This window comes from Nycticebus coucang, chromosome 19 (genome assembly GCF_027406575.1).
Source record: "Nycticebus coucang isolate mNycCou1 chromosome 19, mNycCou1.pri, whole genome shotgun sequence".
Taxonomy (NCBI): Eukaryota; Metazoa; Chordata; class Mammalia; order Primates; family Lorisidae; genus Nycticebus; species Nycticebus coucang.
Genome location: NC_069798.1, coordinates 55,364,540 through 55,385,937, shown reverse-complemented (window position 1 = coordinate 55,385,937; position 21,398 = coordinate 55,364,540). Strand labels below are relative to the sequence as shown.

The 21,398-nt window shown below is 43.4% G+C and overlaps 1 protein-coding gene across 1 annotated transcript; it reads left to right on the top strand.

Moving 5' to 3' along the window:
* The first annotated feature begins 222 nt into the window (after window positions 1–222).
* CPLX4 (complexin 4) lies at window positions 223–20,898 on the top strand. Its single transcript, XM_053571920.1, has 3 exons — window positions 223–400; window positions 7,895–7,982; window positions 20,671–20,898. Exons 1-3 carry the CDS (start codon window positions 234–236, stop codon window positions 20,896–20,898), a joined length of 483 nt encoding a protein of 160 aa, XP_053427895.1. The 5' UTR covers window positions 223–233.
* The last annotated feature ends 500 nt before the right edge of the window (window positions 20,899–21,398 follow it).

Here is a 21,398-nt window from a genome sequence, read left to right as displayed (position 1 = left end):
CTGAACCATCTGCCTCTGTATATTAAGGAGTTCACTTTAATCCAGCTTACGGACGGCAAACCCCTCTTCTCTATGATAATGCCCTTGAATAGATGAGGCCCAGCAAAGTCATTTGCTGTCACACCGCTGTCGTTGAGAATAGTGAGAGGTTTTCTCTTGGGTGTGTTTTATCTTTGTTTTTTTGCTTTGAGATTTTGTCTGAGCTTGGGTTTTGTTTTTCTGGGGCAGAGACAATGGCTTTCTTTATGAAAAGCATGATCAGTAACCAGATAAAGAATTTAGGATTTGGTGGTGGGTCTGAAGAAAAAAAGGAAGAAGGGAGTCCATCTGATCCTGCCACAGCTCAAGGGATGACTAGAGAGGAGTATGAAGAATACCAAAAGCAGATGATTGAGGAGAAGTGAGTACGTGCTACTTCATTTCCCTTTAAAAAGCAGGAGAAGCTGGCTCCTCCCATACTTACTTCAGTTCCCTGGGTTATTTCTCTCTGCTTTTTGAGACACCTTTTCTTGTACTGTTCACCTCTATCCCAAGGAAGGTTGTTTTTCTAAAGTGAATGATTCCCTTGCGTCAGCAGCCACTTTGTCCTCCTTCCTACATATCTGAATGGAAATGAGAAATGGTTAATGGATCTATATGTCCTTCTAAGGCAGGTGGACACTTTCTGGTCTAGGTTTTCATTGACCTCACTTTGAATGAATTATTCAGACAAAAACTGGTGAGTTTGACTAACTTCACAGCCTTTCTGAAATTTACCCTCCAAGCTAGTAGAAAGTTCTCAAATTGCAAGAATTCAGACTTTATACTTAAAAGAGGGCCCTAAAAAACACACAGTGTAACCTCCTTGATGTTATATGTGGAAAAAAAAGTGAAAAGCCCAGAAAGCACAACAGGACAATTATGTCAGAAGATTTGGCTTATCAAAGACTAACAATAGATTTGTGGACTGTTTAGTATGGAAACTCTAAACATACAGAAAAAAAGAATAGTATGACAAATACCCATATATATGTGTGACATCAACTCAACAGTTAACATTTTGTCATTTTTTTTATATATTAAATGGATGATAGATGATAGTTTTCTAAATTACACATATCAGGATACTTCACCCCTAAATACTTAAGACATCTACCTCCAAATAATAAGGACATTCTCCTGGCTAAATCAAATACAATAATAATATGATACATAATATAATATAATATAAATATATTAGTAAAATCCTACTTGCATATAGTAGAATATGATTATCTCCAACAATTTTTCACTACTTGAAGACTCTAAATAAGTGTCATTTATGTCACTTATTTTAAAAGTTTAAGGTAGAAATTAACTTGAGTCTTTTACTAATCAATTAAGAATTGAAACATTAACCTAGGGGTTAAATGTTCATCACATGTCTCAAAAGAAAACTATTTCTTTTTTGCCACCACGGCTATTTCGCTAATGATCAATTACATAATAGTCGCCTAAGTCCTATCACTAAGATGATTATAGGTGAAAAGGTTAATGACTTGGAGGAAACTAAGAAAGTACAAAGCCCATATTTAGTGGAAACCTGGTCTATTGTATTGTTCTGAAAGAAATTGTGGCTTATAAACTACCCAGAATGTATTGTGCTTGGCTCTGCAATAAATTAAAGTCCATTACCAAAAAAAAAAAAAAAAAAGGAAATACCACTACGAAAATGATGTTGGTGCTAAGACTTGGGAAAAAGAAGCAGCTTTCCTTGAATACTGGCTGGCTTTGCCCATGGCATATAAAGGAAAAACAGGTGTGAAAAAAGAATAAGTACTTTATAATGAAGAAATAATGATCTGTTTTTTTAATTATCTTTTACTTTTATTTATAAATATTAGTTGTCTATTTTTTGAGACTTAGAAAAAATAATAAGAAGAAATTAACTGATGACTCCATACTGAATCTCAGAGTCAAAGCATTCTATAATAGACATACTCTTATTTGACAATGTGAATGTTACTTTCTTTGCATTATTATTATTATTGCTTAATATTTCGATGCAGCAATTCTCTAATTTCTTTTCTGAATGTATTTATGTTCATTTGTTCTTTACAAGGTTTTGTTTCTAGTCCTTATCTTAAACTTTGTTATTGTTATTAAATTTTAAGCCTCTTTAATTTTGTGAAGGCAAAAAATGGAAACCTAATAAACACATGTATATGTAAAAAAAAAAAAAATAGAACTAGAACAATAAAACCAAACATTCTCCACTCAAGAAGACTAATGAAAATGGTCAGAAATTTACACTATCTATCTAATCAAACAAAATACCACTTAATAAGTCCCAACAATAAATCTGATCACAGATAGGACATCTGCTTGATTAACTAACATCCTAATTTTTTCCCAGGTTTTCACAATAACCTTTATTTTTTTTAAAGTTAATATATGCTGTATAGGAAACTGAAAAACACAAGAAGCAAAGAACAAAGTCATCCCCAATGACAAGCAGTTTATAGTTTGACATGTCCTTCTAGATCTGAAGTGTACATATACAACATCCGATTTTGTGGGATTGAGATGGGACATAATGCATCCTGCTTTTTCACACATCGTGAGTATTTACCAATCCAAAGTCCCAAAGGTCTATGCGTACTTTGATAACCAAGAATACATTATACAATCTGTTAGGAAAGAGTGTAATCCTGCCTTTCTTGGGATGAAAATTTCATAGAAGACAAAAATGGCAACAAGCTTAAGTACTGGCAGAGTTCTGATTAGATCAAAGCTCAAAATGGTTAAATGGTATGTGTGGTCAACGGGTAGATTGTACTGTCAACTACTCAGCTCTGTGTGTGTGTGTGTGTGTGTGTGTGTGTGTAAGAATAGTATAGATCTATGTCATCACCCACTTTAAGAAATAGTAGCAAGGCAGCCTGATTCTCATATGACAAAGAGAGATGACTTCCAGCCCATTGCTTGAGTTTTTAAAAGCATCATCACATAGAATTCAACAAAAAGGAGGCATCAAAAGTGATTTATCACAAGTTAAATGTAGAGAGCTACAGACAGAAATAGTATACATAGTAATTAAAATGAAGGTTTGTAAATAAAAGCCTCCTAAACCTTTCCTCGCCTTTTTAGAAAAGTAGCAGAATTAGCTCTACTAATTGTACATGAAAAACTACTAACAGCGTACCCTACTGCACATATTTTCCTGTTCAATTTTTCTTTTACTACTTGTGCCATTAGCACTGAAAGAGGTCTGTACCTAAATACAATGAAATCTTTGGAAAGGACGTAAAACAATAGTTTATCCCTCCATTTTTCTCCATTATCTTAAAATGCCCTTTTGCCTTAATTATGATTCAACACTTGCCCTGGTGTCACGTGTAACTTGCCTCTGATCTTTGTTTTATTCAGTAATTGTTCGGACTCCTACTCTGGGGCTGGCACTGGGGGGAATGTGCTGAGATGGGAGACGTGGGTTTTCTTCTGCAGGAATTTACCCTGTGCTTTGCAGAGACTAGCTACATGTACTCATAAACAGAGCAAACAGTTTTTCTGAGTGACTTGCAGCCTGCCTCCAGAGGACTAGAGTCTGAGTCTGCACGGGGATTCAGAACAACAAATGGATGAATGGGGTTTATACAGTTATTTGATTTTCAACAAAGGTGTCAAAACAAATGAGGTGGGGAAAGGAAAGTCTTTTCAACAAATGGTGCCGAAACAGCTAAAAAACAATGAACTTTGACCCCTACCTCACACTATATACAAAAATTAATTTGACATGCATCATATGCCTACAATAGAAAAGCTAAAATTACACAGCTTTTAGGGAAAAGACATAGAATTATCTTTGCCACTTAGAAGTAGGTGAAGGTTAGCAATGATCATAAAATTTTTAAATGATAAATTAGACTCCAAATTTAAAACTTTTGTACATTAGGGGCGGCGCCTGTGGCTCAGTGAGTAGGGCGCCGGCCCCATATGCCGAGGGTGGTGGGTTCAAACCCAGCCCCGGCCAAAATGCAACAAAAAAATAGCCGGGCATTGTGGCGGGCGCCTGTAGTCCCAGCTGCTCGGGAGGCTGAGGCAGGAGAATCGCGTAAGCCCAAGAGTTAGAGGTTGCTGTGAGCAGTGTGACGCCATGGCACTCCACCTGAGGGCGGTACAGTGAGACTCTGTCTCTACAAAAAAAAACCAGAAAACTTTTGTACATTAAAAGATACCACTTAGAAAATAAATAGGCAAGCCATTGACTGAGAAAATATTGGCAGAACATGTATCTGACAAGAAGCTGGGATCTAGGGTATACAAAGAACTCCTACAATGCAATAATAAAAGCAAAAAATAAAAAAACTGGGCAAAAGATTTGAACAAATAAATACTCCAGAAAGTATTTTGGAGTATTTTTCTTGCCTTTTGTGAAGGCAAGAAAAGATGGAAACCTAATTAACATCTGTATATGTAAAAATAAAAATAAAAATTTAAACAAATAAATAAATACTCCAGAAAGATATATACACAGCCAATTGTACATGAAAAACTATTTAATGTCATTGTCTTGGAAATGGAAACAATTGAAATCACAGTAAATCACCACTGGCACACCAAAATGGCTAAAATTTAGAAGACCAAATATCACATGTTGGCCAAAATGTGAAACGCCTAGAACTCTTGTTGCCGTTGTTGAGCTATAAGATAGTACACCCACTTTGGAAAATGTTTTAATTCTTCTTATAAAACTAAACGAAACTAAAACTCAATGAAGTTACCCTAGAACCTAGAAATCCCATGCCTACATATTTTTACTTAGGGCAAATGAAGATATATATCAACAAAAAGACTAGTAGCACAACATTCTTAACAGCTTCACTCACTCTAGCTCAGAAAAGGAAACATTAATAGTTCAAGTGCCCTGTAGACCCAGCTGCTTAGGAGGGTGAGGCAAGAGAATCGCTTGAGCCCAAGAGTTTGAGGTTGCTGTGAGCTGTGACGCCATGGCATTCCAGGGAGACAAAGTGAGACTCTATCTCAAAAAAAAAAAAAAAGAAAGAAAGAAAAAATGGTTCAAGTACCCATCCACAGGAGAATGACAGACAAACTGGTAGATGTGTACATCCAGTAGAATACTACTCAGCAATAAAAAGAAAAACTATTGATAAATAAAACAATGTGGATGAATGTCAAAAGATTTTATGCTGAGTGAAAGACAATTTGCACAAAAGATGAAGTGTGTGGTTTTATGTTTATGAAGTTCTAAATATGGTAGAACCAAACTATGGTGGGAAAAGGATGATGGTTCCTTCTAGGACAAGGGGAAGGTGTTGACTGGGAATGAGAATGAGGGAATTTCCCCAGGTGAAAGTAATGTTTTATGTCTTGATAAGGGTTTAGGTGTGTGCCTTTTGGGAATCGTCAGATAGTATGCTTTAAATTTTTTGCATTAAATTATATGCAAATTTTGCTTCACTAGAAAAAAAGGAACTGTAAAAGCAAATATGTCACACCAGTTAATGCATTTTGAAGTGTTTGGGAGGAAGTGTACTGATTTCTGCGATTTTGAAATGCACCAAAAGAAAAGAGAAGAAAAGATATGACAAAATGTATAGTGAGACTCAAATTGTATATTCCAGTAGGGATGTCCAATCTTTTGGCTTCATCTCTGTATCATATTGGAAGAAAAAGAGTTGTCTTGGACCACACATTAAATACACAACTACTAACAAAGGCTGATGAGCAAAAAAACAAAGTTCTGTGCATAGTTTTCATGGTATCCAACAGATCTATGCCACAGATAAGCAAAAAAATCCTCACATAATGCATGTGTGGCCCATGGGCTGCAGACTGACCACCCTGACGGATTTCACTACACAATGCTTTCAATTTTTCTGTGTTTGAAAGTTTTCGTGGCAAAATATTGGTGATGGGGGTGGGAGAGGAAGATCTTCCTGCCCATGCCACAGATTTCTGATCTCATGGACAGGTCACTTTATCCTCTGTCTCCTCCTAAACTAGAAGGCCGAACCTGATGCTCCTGCATAGCTGTTGCAGACTTGAAGTTCTATGCCTGGAAATGAGCTCAAAGAACACCTGAGCCAGGGCCCAGTGACTAGTAGTTTCATCTGAATGTCTGTTTCAGATCCAGCCCTCCTCTATGCTCAGTCTTTTAAGATTATTTCAAAACTTGGAGGCAAGAGATAGAAAATGCCAGGTGCAGTAACTCATACCTGTAATCCCAGCACTTTGGGAGGACAAGGCAGGAAGATTGGTTGAGGCCAGGAGTTTAAGACCCGCCTGGGTAATGATAGCAAGACCCTATCTCTGCAAAAAAAAAAAAAGTTTAAATTAGCTGGGCATGGTGGTACTTGCATAGAGTCCCAGCTATTTGGGAACTTGAGGCAAGAGGATCACTTGAGCCCAGGAATCCGAGGCTGCAATGATCTATGATGATGCCACTGCATTCTAGCCTGGGTGACAAAATGGGACTTTGCCTCCCTCCAAAAAAAAATTAAAATAAAAAGAAATCAGTTTTCACCTGAAAATGAAAGTAGGGGACTTATTTTAATGCAAATGATCTTTTCTGCAAAGACACTCCACCAAATCCATGAGCAAACATCCCACCAGGCCTCCCAAGAGTCCAAAGTACAAAGCAAAAGGTTGTTGAGAAACCACAAGCGCTCCTTTTCCATCTCTTGAGGTTGTTTCTGTCTATGTATGTTGCTTTGCTCCTTCTCTCCAGCTTGCTCTCTCTCTGTTACCCAGACCACATTCCTGGTGGAAAAATAATAGCCATTGGCCTCTGTATTCCCCGGTTATAGTTCCAGCCACAATGCAAGCGTCTATCTTTCTGAGTCCTAATCCTCAATTCCCAAAGAAGTGATTTCATTTACTTAGTGTGTTCCAACCTGGTATAGCCAGAGGGCAGGGCCATGTGTGTAACATTAGACACAAATGAAGCACTTATGTGGGCAACAGGAAAGAAAGGCAGTTCTCATAAGCTTTGCAGACATCCCTAGAGGTGTCTGCTTTTGTCTCTATTGGAACATTCTGACCAGCATGATCACAAATCCAATCAGGTCATGCGCAGAGCAGGACCCCAATCTGGCACTATGGTAATCTACCCCGTCTTGTTTGGAGATACCTCCTTCTAACCAGGGAAGAAGTAGTGTGCCTAAATTGGGGTGAGGAGGGAGTAACAATGAAGGGAGACATCTTTATAGAATATTCCCAAATACCATAGGCCTCCAAAGTACCCCTCTGATTCTGGGTACTATGACCCCATTTCAGCTGGTAGCTTCCCCCAGCCAGCATCCTGGGATCAGGCCCAGGGAACCGCTTCTGTCCTAAGCACCCAGGTGATTCCAAGGCTGTGGTTGTAAGCCAAACAGGCCACAGCAGCTCTACTTTAAGAATAAAACAGACAAAACAAACAAACAAAAGAATAAAGTAGGCCAGGCGCAGTGGCTCACACACCCTGTAATCCCAGCACTCTGGAGGACTGAGGTGGGTGGATCGCCTGAGCTCATGAGTTCCAGACCAGTCTGAGCCAGAACGAGACCCTGACTCTAAAAATAGCCTTGCGTTGTGGCTGGCACCTATAATCCCAGCTACTTGGGAGGCTGAGGCAAGAGAATCTCTTGAGCCCAAGAGTCTGAGGTTGCTGTGAGCTATGATGTCGCATACTCTACGGGGGTGACAAGATTCTCTAGAACCACATTGTCTTTGGGATTTGGGTCTGTATTGAGTTAACAATAGTAAAGAGCAGAGAGGCAGACTTTCTGGGGGAAATCCTGTATTTCCTAGTGTCTGCTGGCAGTGGGAACTCAGAAGTGTATCCCAGTGTCCTGTTCCTCTAAGCATCGGCTGGAACGGCCTTGACTTTCTGATGTCCTTCTGATCCTTGGTTCGATTCTTTAACTTTTAGGATGGAAAGAGATGCAGCATTTACACAAAAAAAGGGAGAGAGGGCATGCCTCAGAGTTCATCTCAGAGAAAAGTACAGGCTCCCAAAGGTAAGATTGCTACGGAACACAGTAAGCATCTAATTGTTTTTTAATTAATACAAGACATGGCATGTTTGATTATCAACTAAGAATCATGCTCGTGGATATATATGTATGTGTGTGTGTGTTAATCTTAACTGAGGCATTCAATATAGTGAAAAGTACATTGAACTTGGAGTGCATAAATACTTGATTCCAGTTTTTAACGTAACCTGTATGAACTTCCATTTTTGCTCAAAAAGGGAAGTTATAGACAACATTTAAATGTGATTATCTAAAGAATAATCCCTCCCCAAGGGGTCTACTCTTTCTACTTTTAATATTTGTTTTTTTTTTTGGCTGGGACTAGGTTTGAACCCGCCACCTCCAGCATATGGGACCAGCACCCTACTCCTTGAGCCACAGGCGCCACCCTCTACTTTTAATATTTGAATATATGAATGGGGACAGTAATCTTAGCTGACATTGATTGATTGAGCTCTCTCTAAGTGCCTGGCAATGTGCTTTGCATGTATCAATTCATTTGGGTTCTGTTATCACATCCATGTTACAACAATAGAGGAAACAGGCATGAAGAAAGTGAGCGCCCTCCTGCCACAGGCCAGAGCCCAGGGCCATACCCTCTGTGATATTCCGCCTCTATTTGAAAGAAATGATTGACTGCCCAAGCACTGGCTGAGAGGATGACTGTCTGTAGGTTCTGGTTGAGGGGTAGGTGGTTTACTGGAGGGAAGAGGACGCAGTGGCATGTTATGGCATGTGGCTCACATGTGCTGATCCGGGCTTGTAACCAGTGGTGACAGAGGGCTCTGCACTTTGCTACTCTGGTTCATTTCTTCTGTCCCCATTATGCTCCCCATGCCCCGACCTGGGGGACTGCAAGATCCTCTGAATGACTCCACCTTCACAAATCTTGCTTACGATGAAGCAGAAATTTATTACACACACACACCCTGCACAGGATTAGCTAGACATTCCTCTTCCATTAAGGTTGAGCTTCTGAAGGATTTATTTTTGACAACTATTCTGTTATATTTCTGTAGGAATCTTAAAAGAATTGGGTTGAATTCTGTCTCTGGCTCTGTAAGACAGTACAACTCCAGATGGCTATCAAAAATACCTGAGCCTAAGTTTCCTCATCTATAAAATGAGGGCAACAGTACCTAACTTCCTAGAGTCTTTGTCAGAGGTAATCTAATGTAAAGGACCTAGTACAGTGCCTAACAAATGGTAAGCCTCAATAGATGATAGCTCTTACTATTGCTGTTATAATCTCTGTGCACAAAACTCTTATTTCTTAATAATAACAACCAGAGGTCTTAAGGACCATAAGCACATTTGTGTGTAATCAATGCAACAACTCAAAGTCCTGTACCTCAAGACTGAACTTTTGATTTTTTTTTCTTATCTACTGTGGGTCAGAGGTCTTGCTCGTTTCCAGATGCTCAGCAGTGAATACTTTGAAGGTTAGGAGCAAGGTTTATTGCTCTTCGGAGAAAAAGTAACTCCCAATTCTCTGTGCCAAGCCATCCTTTGGGACAAGAGCCTTTTCAACAGTAACTATGAGAAGAGGAGAGAATTATAGTCATGACATGTGCAAATTCAGATCCTCCCTGGAGAATGATAATGACTATATTTGCCTAGGCTACTGCTCTCTAAAGCCAGCTGGAGAGATGGGGAGACACAAAGAAAGACAATAAATTAACAGTGGAGCCGGGTATCTTTTATTGCATGCTCCTGGAAGCTCAGATAGCCACTTTTTCTGTAGCTCTCTCAAATGCATAATACTTTTGAGAACCTCACCTGATTTTTTCATAATACTTTTCAACCTCACCTGAAAGAGACCTTGGAGTTCATCTAATAATCTAACCCCACTGCTGCCTCATTTTAGACCTGAAGAAACTGCAGCCCAAGATCAAACAACTTTGCAATAACCTACCAAGATTGGAATTTAGATTCTCAACCATGAAAAAGAGCAACTTATTCACAACAGAATGTGAACACGGCTCTCTGTCTCCCTCCCCAGGGGGTCTACTCTTTCTAATCTTAATATGTGAACTGTCCCCAAAACCTTTAGGGCAGTTTTGAACTCTACATGACTTAAAACTGCCCCCAAGACGTTTGAGACAAACTGCAGGGCCTCAGTATTTCACTGCCGTGGTCTACACCCCGTAGTGGGGGAGGGGAGATCATCTTCTTTTTCCCCCGTGTTGTCCTAGACTTGCGAGTGGCTGCCTAAATTCCAAATACAATCCAAATAAACAGGTGAGAATTTCATTTGAATGCATTCCACACTTGCATAGTTCATTTCAAAGTTTACTTCCAGATGGGGACTCCCCCATTTTTGATATTTGGTTGCATTTTGTTAAAAATGGATTCTGCACATAATATTTCAAGAATTGCCTATGGTGTGAAAAATACTAAAAAGACGAATGATAACAATTGCCTGCTTTTTGTAAAATGCGGGGTAATTCTAATCCATTGTAACTATCCATAAAAACAGTACTTAATAGAAACTAGACAATCAAAAACCAGCCAGCTCACAATCCACTTAGTCCAGACCAAGCACCTTCCCAAACTTGACATGGCACCGTGGGCTTGCACTCCAGCCCCAACCTTGGAGGCCTCTCGGTTCCCTGCACGGTCAAAAGGCACTCTGCGTCCCCTTCCCTGCCCACCAAGGAGGCTCAGGGTGCTGCCGGCTTTAGATAGCCCAAGTGGAGAGAGAGAAGATCTGGAGGACAGACACACTTCCCAGGCTGGCAGCCCGAGGGTGGCGGCTCCCTCCGCACGGAGCAGCCCCGCCTGTCCCAGCCGAGCTGGCGTGCGGCGGCGGCAGCCTGCGCTGCCCCGGGTCCCCGACGCCGGGCGCCCCCTCGCGTTCCCAGGTGCAGAGCCACCAGCGGCCTCGCGGATGGGGCACGTCCTAACCCCCCAGGGGGTCACAGCAGAACCAGGATGGGGCAGAAATAAAGTTCTGAAAGTGACTTAAAAAAAAACAACAACATTTGGCTGTGAGCTGTGTGAGGCCACGGCACTCTACCGAGGGCCATAAAGTGAGACTCTGTCTCTACAAAAAAAAAAAAAAAAAAAAAACATTATTTTACCATTAAGTACCAGATTGTGCATTCCGTTCCTCCCGTGGGAAAGCGTCCCGGGAAAGAGACTGCTGGCTAACAATCCTGTTTCAGCTATCGCAGTGGTAGCCAGGGATAGGGGAGACTGTGAAATGGCAGGACTTGGAATATCCAGACGTGAGAGGAGATGATTGGGGAGGTGAAATCATTTCCTGGGCCTTTGATTGTAATACCGAGTCCCGCCCAACACCCCAGAGTGGCTGGGCACTGGGCGGTACTGGCCTGTGGGTAACTGGTAGGTCTGTCTGATCATGCAGAGGAAGCCCTCACAGTGGAACTTTTAGCCACCAGAAAACCACAATGGGAATCTGAGTTGTAGATTTTCATCTTCTAGCTTCCTAAGTCATTACCTGGTCCCTCTGTGGGCTGGCATCTGGGTTCTCCCAGGAACATGGCAGCCATTGCTCCCACCCCCTCCTCTGAGTTCTCTCCCTAGCAGGTGTGGGTTCCGGGTAACCGCAGGACTTTGACTCCTGGACTCCAGGACTCCAATGTCTGAATGGTGTTTCTCTTTTATTAGACTTATTTTTTACATCCAGAAAAGATGTGTGCTCAACACGTGATGGTAAGGATCATGTAAATTGGGGAATAGCTGAAGGTCACAAAGCTGCTGTGACAGATGGGGCTTCCCATCCTTATTCTTCATCCAGCACTTTTTCGTGCCCCATTGTCCCCATAGCCCCTCTAAACTGTACCTCATTCATGGTGGTAGACTTGAGAGCTGAACACACCCTCTAACAAAGAAATGGCACTGGGCAGAAAGCAGGGGTCACCAGGCTTCAGTGAGCTCCTAATAACCGTCTGCTCCCCTGGCAGTTTGCAGACTGCTTAGCCCTGTGCCATCCTTATTGGGTAAGCACTTAAAGTAGTAGTATTAGCAGTCCACAGGGAATTGCATGAATTTAACACGTCCTCCAACTAACAAGGGATGACCCCTGGGTCCCTCATTCACAATTCCCCAGGGTCCCCACCACAGTGGTTACATAACAGCAGGTTCAGCTCTGGGGCCCTCCCCTTACTGTGGCCTAATAGGGAGCAGATTTGAGAAAATGTCTTCCCTGGGAGCTGTCAGGTCTAATGAGGATGACTGTGTCACATTTTGGAATTAGAACAGTATTTTCCAAAGAAATTATTTGGCTAGTGTTGCCTATGAAAAGCAGTTTCACTCCATTGCTGACCAGGAAAGCAAATCTGGTCTCTTTGCAAAGAAACAATGTAGCCTTAGCCCTCTAGACGAACAGATGCCTCCAGTCCCAATTGTATTGTTAATTGTTAATGACAACACTATTTATGGTACTGAGACTTTTGATGGCCATTGTTAATTTCAGCAATAAGATAAGTAATTGGACAAGTGCAGTAATCAAATTGCAGTCTTCTGCAGCATATATGTCTGTGTCTACAGCAGTCATTATCATGTTCATGTACACAAATCCAGCCAATGTTGATTTCCTCTAGTTTCAAATTTTAGGTCTTTAGAGGACTTAAAATGCCTAAAGAGACCCATGATACTCACATTAGATTTGGATGTCACTCCACTAATTATTCCTAATCCATATCTTCAGTTTCTCCTTCTCTACCATCTCTCCTGTGTAAAGGGAATCAAATCTCTCCCACTGAACAACTAGATGGCAGTTTTTGAGTAAATATGCTTTTCTAGGTATCTTCCCTTAAATGACTCTGGTTCCCAGTGCTCTGCTGAAACCTTCCTTTAGCTCTTCAGTTTCTGTGTAAATATAGTAGATAACTCTGCCATGTTTCTTTTGGGGCCTCTTTAACACTGGTGGTTGCTTGCTTTTTGAAGCCCGCCCTTTCCTTAGTTTCTGAACATCACCCTCTTTTGTTCTCTTTGAATTGTTTCTGCTTCATCTTTTTTGTGGGTAACCCTCCCCTGACAGCCCTAAATTGTGCGATATCTCAAGGTGCTCCCTTGGCCAGCACTTTTTCTCCCTCAAGTCTATATATTTTCCCTGGAAGGCTACATCTTGCTATTGCTTTCTGTTACTACCTGGATGTTGATGACTCTCAGATCTGTGCCTGCAGCACGCATATCTCCTGAAATTTCACAACTGCGTCTACCCTGACCTGGACATCGGGACATGCTCATAGCCAAAACCCATTCATTCATTACCCTGCCCCTCCTGCAGGCTCTACCTTCACAAGTGTCTAGCCTGGCTAGCCTGTCCCCCAGACTGAGAGGCAGAATTCTCCCTTGACTCTACCCTCCCACTTCTAGCCTCACACCTGAGAAATCACCAGGCCACCCTGAGTGACCCCTGAGTAATTCTCACCTCCTCCCCAACTGCAAATCTCATCATCTCTTCTCTCTGGTACTGCAACAGCTCTTTTGTAGCTTTTAGACTTCCCCTCAAAACTGAGATTTCCGAAGTGCAAATCTGATCCTTTTCTCTCCCTGTTTTGAAAAACATTGGCTTACTATGACTTTTTAGAATAAAGTTCAGACTCCTGGACCTTCCTCACACTCTGTCCTCTGCTCCCTTGTAGCCCTTTCCTTTCTGTAAGACTTTGGTCTAGTGCCACTTCTTCCAGAGCCTGCTGGGATCTCCCTCCCCTCACATAATTCTGGATTGGATCACCCTCTCCCATATTCCCATAATACCTTGGGTGCTTGTCTCCTATATCATCTTCCAACCCTGAATACTGGCACCTGCTATGTGCTCTTGAACAAAAGAAGCTGACTTTTTAATCTTTGTCCTTAATGCCTAGTGTGATGCTTGACATACATAAGTTGCACACACATGGACACAAAATTTGCTGAATAAATAGATGTTACTGGGAAAAAAGAAAGGTAAAAAAAAAAAATGCCCAAAGAACAAAGTATCAAAAACAGCAGAATAAATTTATCTGTCCTATGTGATATTAAAATAAATTTTCAGGAGAAGAATACATCTCGATTCAACATTAAAATTTTCAACAAAACACAAAGGTTTATTTGTATTAAAATTAAAATGTAGTATTTCTTCAAATAGGAGAAGTAATACATTGTAAATAAAGCCACAAGATTCTTTCTAAAAGTAAATGTGCCTCTCTCTGTAGCCAATTTAAAATGTATATGTAAGTCAAGCCAAATTAATAAGAGAAAACAGTCCCACAATGAACCCTAATCCTATTAACAGAATTGTCAATCTGGGTTAGTCATTGAAAAAATAATGTCATGCCCCCTGCTGAGCTATACGATTTGGTTACACCTGGTGTTTGTCTGCTGTATTAGGACATCATTCGTCTTTTTAAAAGATAAATACAGAAAAAAATCTTATCAAGGGAGTTGTCTTCAAACAGGTCACATGGAAACTGCCATTTAGGATTAAATTTAAAATTTTCCTCTTAAAAAAAATAACAAAGTTGATTTTGAACCACTCTTTGCCAGCCTCCTTCAGATTAGGAACTCTTGGGGCTGCCCAGCAGGGTCCAAGACACCAAAACCTCCTGCTTCTGAGCAGCTGTGTCTGGTGGCTGGGCGGCAGGAAGGCCATCAGAGGCCCCAGAAGCCATCATCTCTTCCTTCCCTCCCACCCTGCCCCAGTTCCATCTGTTCCTCTTACTCGTGTTCTTGAAAGAGCCATGGATTGAGTATTCACAAGTGAGGATGGAAACCTAGTCACTGGACACTTGTGAAGCAGGACTTCAATACTTGGCACACCAGCTTTCTCACTTAATGTTCAACTGCCCTGTACAGCAGGTGGGTATCACTTCCCCTTTATGTATGAGAACACCAGCTCAAAGAGGGAAAGCAACTTCCCAAGGCCTCACAGCCAGTCAATGGCAGAGCAGGATTCAACTCCATGCAGGTCTGACCCGATGGGCTGTGTTTTCCTTCTGGACCACCGGTAGCCTTGCTGAGTTCTAATCCCCTAACAAGTAGAATGAAATTGTTGCAAGTATCTTCACTCCTCAGGACCTCAGTTTCCTCAATGAGAAGCTTGGATAAGTGACCTCAAGGAAGTTCTTGAGTCTCTGTGGAATGTCTTCATAAAGAAAAAAAGTGTGCACAGCTGGTATCCAGAAATTCCTGTTCATGTGGACCCCAATGCACATACACTCTCAGTCAGCATTAGAACATGTGGACCCCAAAGCACGCACACTCTCATTCAGCATTAGAAACAACGCCTGTTATTTGAGAAGACAAATCCACACCATCTGTGCTACTCTGGGCATGCTGAGGGCTCTTTAAGTCGCTAAAGGAGTAAAGAAAAGCAGCTCTAGAGTGTGGCACAGGAAGCAGCCAGCACGTCTCACACTGGGACCCCCACACCAACACACAGTAGAGTCACCTGGGAAGCTTCTCAGGGCAGCAGCCTTGCACGTAAGCAGACCAGGGAGAGTGGCTTGTGAAAACAAGTCCCTGACTGCTAAAGTCTGTGACCCTCACAAAAGCATCAACATCATAGGTTAGGACAACTCATCGAAATGACAGAAATCCATTCCTCAAGCCGTCTTTATCCTGTGGACAAAAAAAAAAAAAAATCAAATCTACCTACTACAATCACCCCAGCATTTGCTCAGACACCAAGTTTCATTGACTAGACTCTAACAAGTGGTGAATACTCAGTGTTATGACAATAAAACCATCTAAGATCATTTATCATCGTATTACAAGTTTGGTAGAAGATGAAGCCTGGTTTGTCAAGATCTGGGGAATAACAAGTCTGAAATCCAAGGTCATGCCCACCCTTTGGTGAAAGGTCAGAGATTAGTCACAGGGAACAGCAAATATGGGGCTGTTTAAATAATGGGGCATCCAGCACTGGCAATAAAGATAATAAGTCTGGTTAAAAACAAGAGATTAAAATGGATTCTGTTCAGCTGGCATAAAAATAATTAGCTCTTAACTGCATTAAACAATATCTCAAATTGATAAGATTTCTAGAAATGCGACCTCTGAAATGAAACCTCTAAGAACAAAGTATACCCTAAGTCCCCTAATTAGGTTCTGGTCCTCTTCACTCACTCACGCCACAGTTCTCGGGGCAGAGTCTCCCCTTCCTCTCTGGAGCTGCTTCCGGCCTGCAGTGATGCTGATTCATATTGGCTGGAGCTGCATTTGCATTTGGGGGCTGTAATGAGGCATTACTGCCTTTCCTTGAAGTGTGAACTGTGTCCAAATATGCCTGGTCTCCCCAACCTAAGATTTGTCAATGGGTAGCAGAAAGTCTGGACAAGACGTTCATTGTTTGAATTGTAGACAAGGTCCTGTCAGCAGGGAGGTTCATTAGGAAAGGCGGAAACAAGGCTGCCCAGTGTCCACTGTAAAAATCCCGTTATGCTCCTTAATTGCCTGCTCTGTCCCGGATCTTTCTCTTACAGGTTGCCACTCTCCCACTGCCTGTGTCACTGTCGGTGCTTTCTTTATCCCAGGCATCCTTGCAGCAGCGATCTTGACAGTGAGCCGTCCATTTCCTCTAAAATATTAATAACCACCGCTACCATTTGTCCAGGGCTGAGAAGCTTATGAGGCTGTTTCACAACATGTCTCATTCAATCTGCTCAACAATCCTCTGAGTGGCTCTCCCACTGGGCCTCAAAAACATAAGGTGACTGGCCCAAGGTCATGCACCGGGTAAATGACAGATTTGGGACTTGAACCCAGGTCTCCAAGCTCTAAATCCCACACTCTTCCCACTGTCATAGGCTGCCTGTGCAGGGTAACAGGCTGGCAGGCAGCAGCTTTTTATAAATGAGACATGTGAACACTTGGCCAGTTCTAGGTCTGAGGTCGTGTACCCAGTGCTAAGGAGGCCACAGGCCCAGGCTGGGTTCCAGAGGGCTTCATTCTGTGCTGTAGCCACTCAGTGGCCCTTGTCTGGTTCCCCACCCTTCGTGGTGCTGCAGCCCAGGGCAGATGATTCCAGCACTAGAGCCATCACCTGAAGCAACTGTGCTGCTGACAAAGGGTCAGCACCACTGATCTTCTAGAAGGTCCAGCGAGTGTAGGACTTTCTGACCACAGCTCTTGACCATACCCAATGCTGCCATCAGATCTAGACAGCTGAGGCCACCTTCCCTGAGTCCCATGCTTAAGAGGGCTCTCTTTGTCCCTCCAGCCAGTCTCACATGGAAGGAGGAATTTTCAGGGACAAAGGGACATGTCTACCCAGAGCCCACACCCTTCCTTTAGGCCACAGTCTGGCTGCTCAGGACCCCGCATTCACTGTCTAAATGCATTCTGGAGCCTGCCCAGGCCTCCTCTGCTGGCCTGTGCTCCTGAGAGGGCACTGAGCTACTGGCCAGGTGGGGAAGCCGAGGACTGGGAGATTATTGAGCACATTGAATAAGACATGTTGTGTCTTACAAGCATTCCTAGGGTCCTTCCCATGAGGAATGAGGCCAGGGAGTGGGAACCAAGAGGGCCAGGATGTGAGCCAGGGACCTCTGTCATTGACCACCCTCTGCCACCCACAAATACTCAGAATAGGTCTGACAGTGGTCATGGCAGTGTGGGTCCAGCTAGGTAGAATTTTCCTAGGATTGAGAGCCTAGTGCTGAGAGGGAAGTGACTAAGCCTGATGTCTCAGGAAAACTAAGCCTATGGGGTAAGGATAGGAATCATTGCTAGAGCAGACGTGGGGTACAAAGACAGCAAGCCCTCCTGATAGGGCTGAGCCCTGCCTGAAGGTTTGTCCAGAGCAGATCTCCCCTACCTCTGAAGGTTATTATTGCTGTGAATAGCCACCACCAGTGGAATGCTTCATAGATTCTGAATAATTCGGTTATCACCTAATTAATCTGCCACAGTGCTCAGGCAAACAATCCAATTCCCAATATATGGATAAGGAGCTAAAGCCCAGAGAAGTTGGGGAAGGCACTGGGTCACATGTCTGGTGAGCCGTGGAGTGTTAACCTCAGGCAGTTTGACCCAAGCCAAGGCCCTTAACCTCTAGGTTTTGCTACCCCACTGGAGCATAAAGAGAAGTGGGTAATTGTGAAAACAGAGCTCTTTGCAATGAAAAGGACTTTGAATCCAAGTACTAATAAGGGTCTCATCGTTCCTGAAAATAGGCTCGTTGAATCATTCAATAAATATTATTATTTGTGTTCACATCCCAGAAGCTCTGCTGGGTTCTGAGACCTAAAAATAGGGAAGTTACAGCCCCTGTTTTCAAGAAATGTTGAGCAGTGGTTCTCAAACTTTAGCAAGCACAAGAGTCACCAGGAGGGCTGGTTAAAGCACAGGTTTCTGGACCTATCCCTTGCTTTTCTGAATCAGTAGGTCTGAGTAGGGCCTGAGAATGTGCCTCTCTAGCAAGGTTCTGGGAGACACTGATGCTCTTAGCTCAGAGAACCCAGTTTGAGAACCACTTTGGTAGAAATCAGCCTGATCAAGATCTCTTCCGTGAGGCAAAGTGGAATTGCACTGGTCTCCTTTCCCTGGGCAAGTGGCATGAGGATAAAATGAAGTCCGGAGTCACTCTTGAAGGAGAAAACCCCTCTGAGTTTCCTCAGGACTCAGAGGCGGCAGGACCATAGAAGGCAGCCTTGCTGGGGTCGCCCTGTGAATGGGAGGCAGGAGCGCATCATCCCGAGAGACCTTCTGAGTGGGTCAGGTCTTAGAACTGGCCATCTGGCTCACTGCCCTGTGGCCCCTCTAGCTGGCTATCCCTCCAGGCCCACAGCAATTACTCTGTCCAAGTTTGAACCTGGTGACACACATAGTCATCTTCCTACCCACCAAAGGGGTGGTGCCTGAATACCCAGGAATGTCTTTGCAAATCAGTTACATTTGATTTTGGGGTACATAAGAGAGGACAGATGTCCTGCATTTGTGGGAATTGAGAATGGGCTGGCTGGGTTGTATAATAAAGGATTGGCTGGAAGCCCTCAGGGATTAACTAACTAATTAATCCCACAACAGTTTGACAAGGAACTAATTAATCTGTTAAGCACTTAAAGGGTCCACAGCAAATGCAAAGAGAGGCTTCGCTCATTTCCAGAAGCTGACGTGGAGTGTGGCTGTCCTTCTCGTAGTCTCTCCAGGGAGGGCCTAGGTGGGAACCATCCCTCCCAAGGGCACTGATTTCCTCTGCATCAGAAAACTGCCTCTCGAGGCGTTTCTGGAGCCAGACTCTGCTGTCACTCCGCCTAAGGGAATGAAATTAAAGTGGAGAGCTCTGGGGAAAGGTAGGCAGGCTCCAGCCTCTCCAAGCATGGGAACAGAGAGCATTAGCACCGGAGAGACCTCGGCCACCCTATCCCTGCAGCCCACTTTACAGATGGAGAATAAGGTTTACACGTTCCTGGAACCCAGACATGGCTGTCTCTACTCAGCCCCCAGGCAAGGGGAATCCAGGCCTCCCTTCAGGTGTGTTGTCTCTGACTCCACCTGAGCACGCAGCAGGTGCAGAAATCTTTCTTAAATCAAATCAAAGTGGTCCGGTTAAGATTAAGATGATCGTTTAAGCCTTGTGTGATTTTTCATGAGCTTTGGTAACAAATTCACAGCTGGTCACCACATATTCGGGTGGCCCTGACACAGATCCTTTCTAACCTTAGCTTTTCTGATGCTCTTTTTAGTGCTCTGTACCCCTAAAACCCAGTTCACTTCATGTGACAATCTGACCTCTGAAACGTATCTAATGGCAGCCCTCTGGGAACATAAGCTACTGCTAACCTTTCCTGGAGGATGTTCTTCTTTAGAATCTTCTCTCTTATTAGGAAACAGATGGCTCTGTGCCTAAATGGTAAAGGAATCTTAAATACCAGGAGGCATGCATTAAGAAATTCTGGGACAGCCTTGCCTAGAATCACAAAATAAAATGTGTAAGTTAGTCTGGGGTGATGGCATCGCTGACGCAGAAGGCTGGCCTGTCAGTACGCCAAGTAGGGTGCTGTCGGCAACTCAGTTAATAAACATGTAATGTATGCCAGCCTCCAGTCCAGGTCTTCAGGGTGGAAGTTTGACTTTGACATCATTCTGTGCCACAAGCGTGTCTCCATCTAGCAGGAGGGAGAAGAGAAGCCAGGGCCAAGCAGAAGTTGCACTAAAGTGTAATGAATGGTTTAGTGAATATCTGGTCACTGCAACCCAAACCCCATGCTCCAGAATGGGTTGGCCATGCCTCCTGGGCCTTAATGGGGAGCTGAGAGACTCTGCAAAACTCACAAAGCTGCCTGAGCTGGAGCTGGGTGTGATGCTCTAGCTTTCTCATGCATCAGCATCACAGGCAGCACTTCTCAGAACCCAAACACCTGGGCCCCCCTGCCCCAGACCCAGAGTTTCTCACTGAGTAGGTGTGGGGTGGGGCATGTGGTATTTCTATAGGCTCCTAGGTGCTGCAAATGCTGCTCATGCAAGGACCACACTTGTAGAACCACTGTGCCAGAAGGTTCTGGTCTACCCAAGATGCAGTGAAGGAGGGGCCACCCAACAAGGAGCTCTGGCCTCCGCCAGGCCACCAGGACCAGGCTCTGCGGCAGACAGCCACACCTGCCATTCCCGTCATTCATTCTTGACAGACCTTTCTTTTTAGCTTCTTTTAAAATTTTACCTGTTTATCTGGTTGGTTGGCTAATGTCAGGGTTATTGTCTATCTCTGTTTCTCACACAGAGTGAAATGGATGAGACCCAAATCCAGCTGGCTGGAGATGATGTAGATGTGCCTGAAGATCTCCGGAAAATGGTAGATGAAGATCAAGAAGAGGAAGAAGATAAGGATTCTATTCTGGGGCAGTTACAGAATCTCCAGAATATGGACTTGGACACCATAAAAGAAAAAGCCCAGGCCACCTTCACAGAAATCAAGCAGACAGCGGAGCAGAAGTGCTCCGTGATGTGAGGGCATGGAGGGTGAGGGAGGGAACCAGGTTGCACACAAAAAGACCACCCTCCCAGGGAGCGTCCCAAGCACTATGGATTTTAACATAGCGAACATGGCTAGGAGAACCACAGTGATAAAGCTCTCCACAAACACACAGACAACAATTTGACTGTTGGAAATGCTTTTCTGGCCCGGCACTTAGCTAGCACCTTATTCTTTCCTTTTAGTTATGACTGTGACATTTCAGCTGTAAATAATGATGCAGAACTCAGACCTGCTTCAAGATCTTGAGGAGACCCAAGAAGGAACAAAGCAAATGGCATTTCCTCCCAGTTTCTTCCTCAGAGGGCATGGTGTCACCCTGCCCAAGCATTAGCATGATGTCTCAGACAAAGAGATGGAGAGTCGGGGTGACTGCTGGGCCACCGCTGCAGGCTCCAGGGCAACCAAAAGTCACTCTACCTCTCACCACTGGCACCTTGACCTCATCCATGCTTCTCGTCAAGTTTGGCACTGGG

Coding starts and splice junctions, on each gene's coding strand:
- CPLX4 (XM_053571920.1), top strand. CDS start 234: ATGGCTTTCTTTATGAAAAGCATGATCAGTAACCAGATAAAGAATTTA. Junction 401..7,894: donor AAGCAGATGATTGAGGAGAA/GTGAGTACGTGC, acceptor TTTAACTTTTAG/GATGGAAAGAGATGCAGCAT. Junction 7,983..20,670: donor AAAAGTACAGGCTCCCAAAG/GTAAGATTGCTA, acceptor TTTCTCACACAG/AGTGAAATGGATGAGACCCA.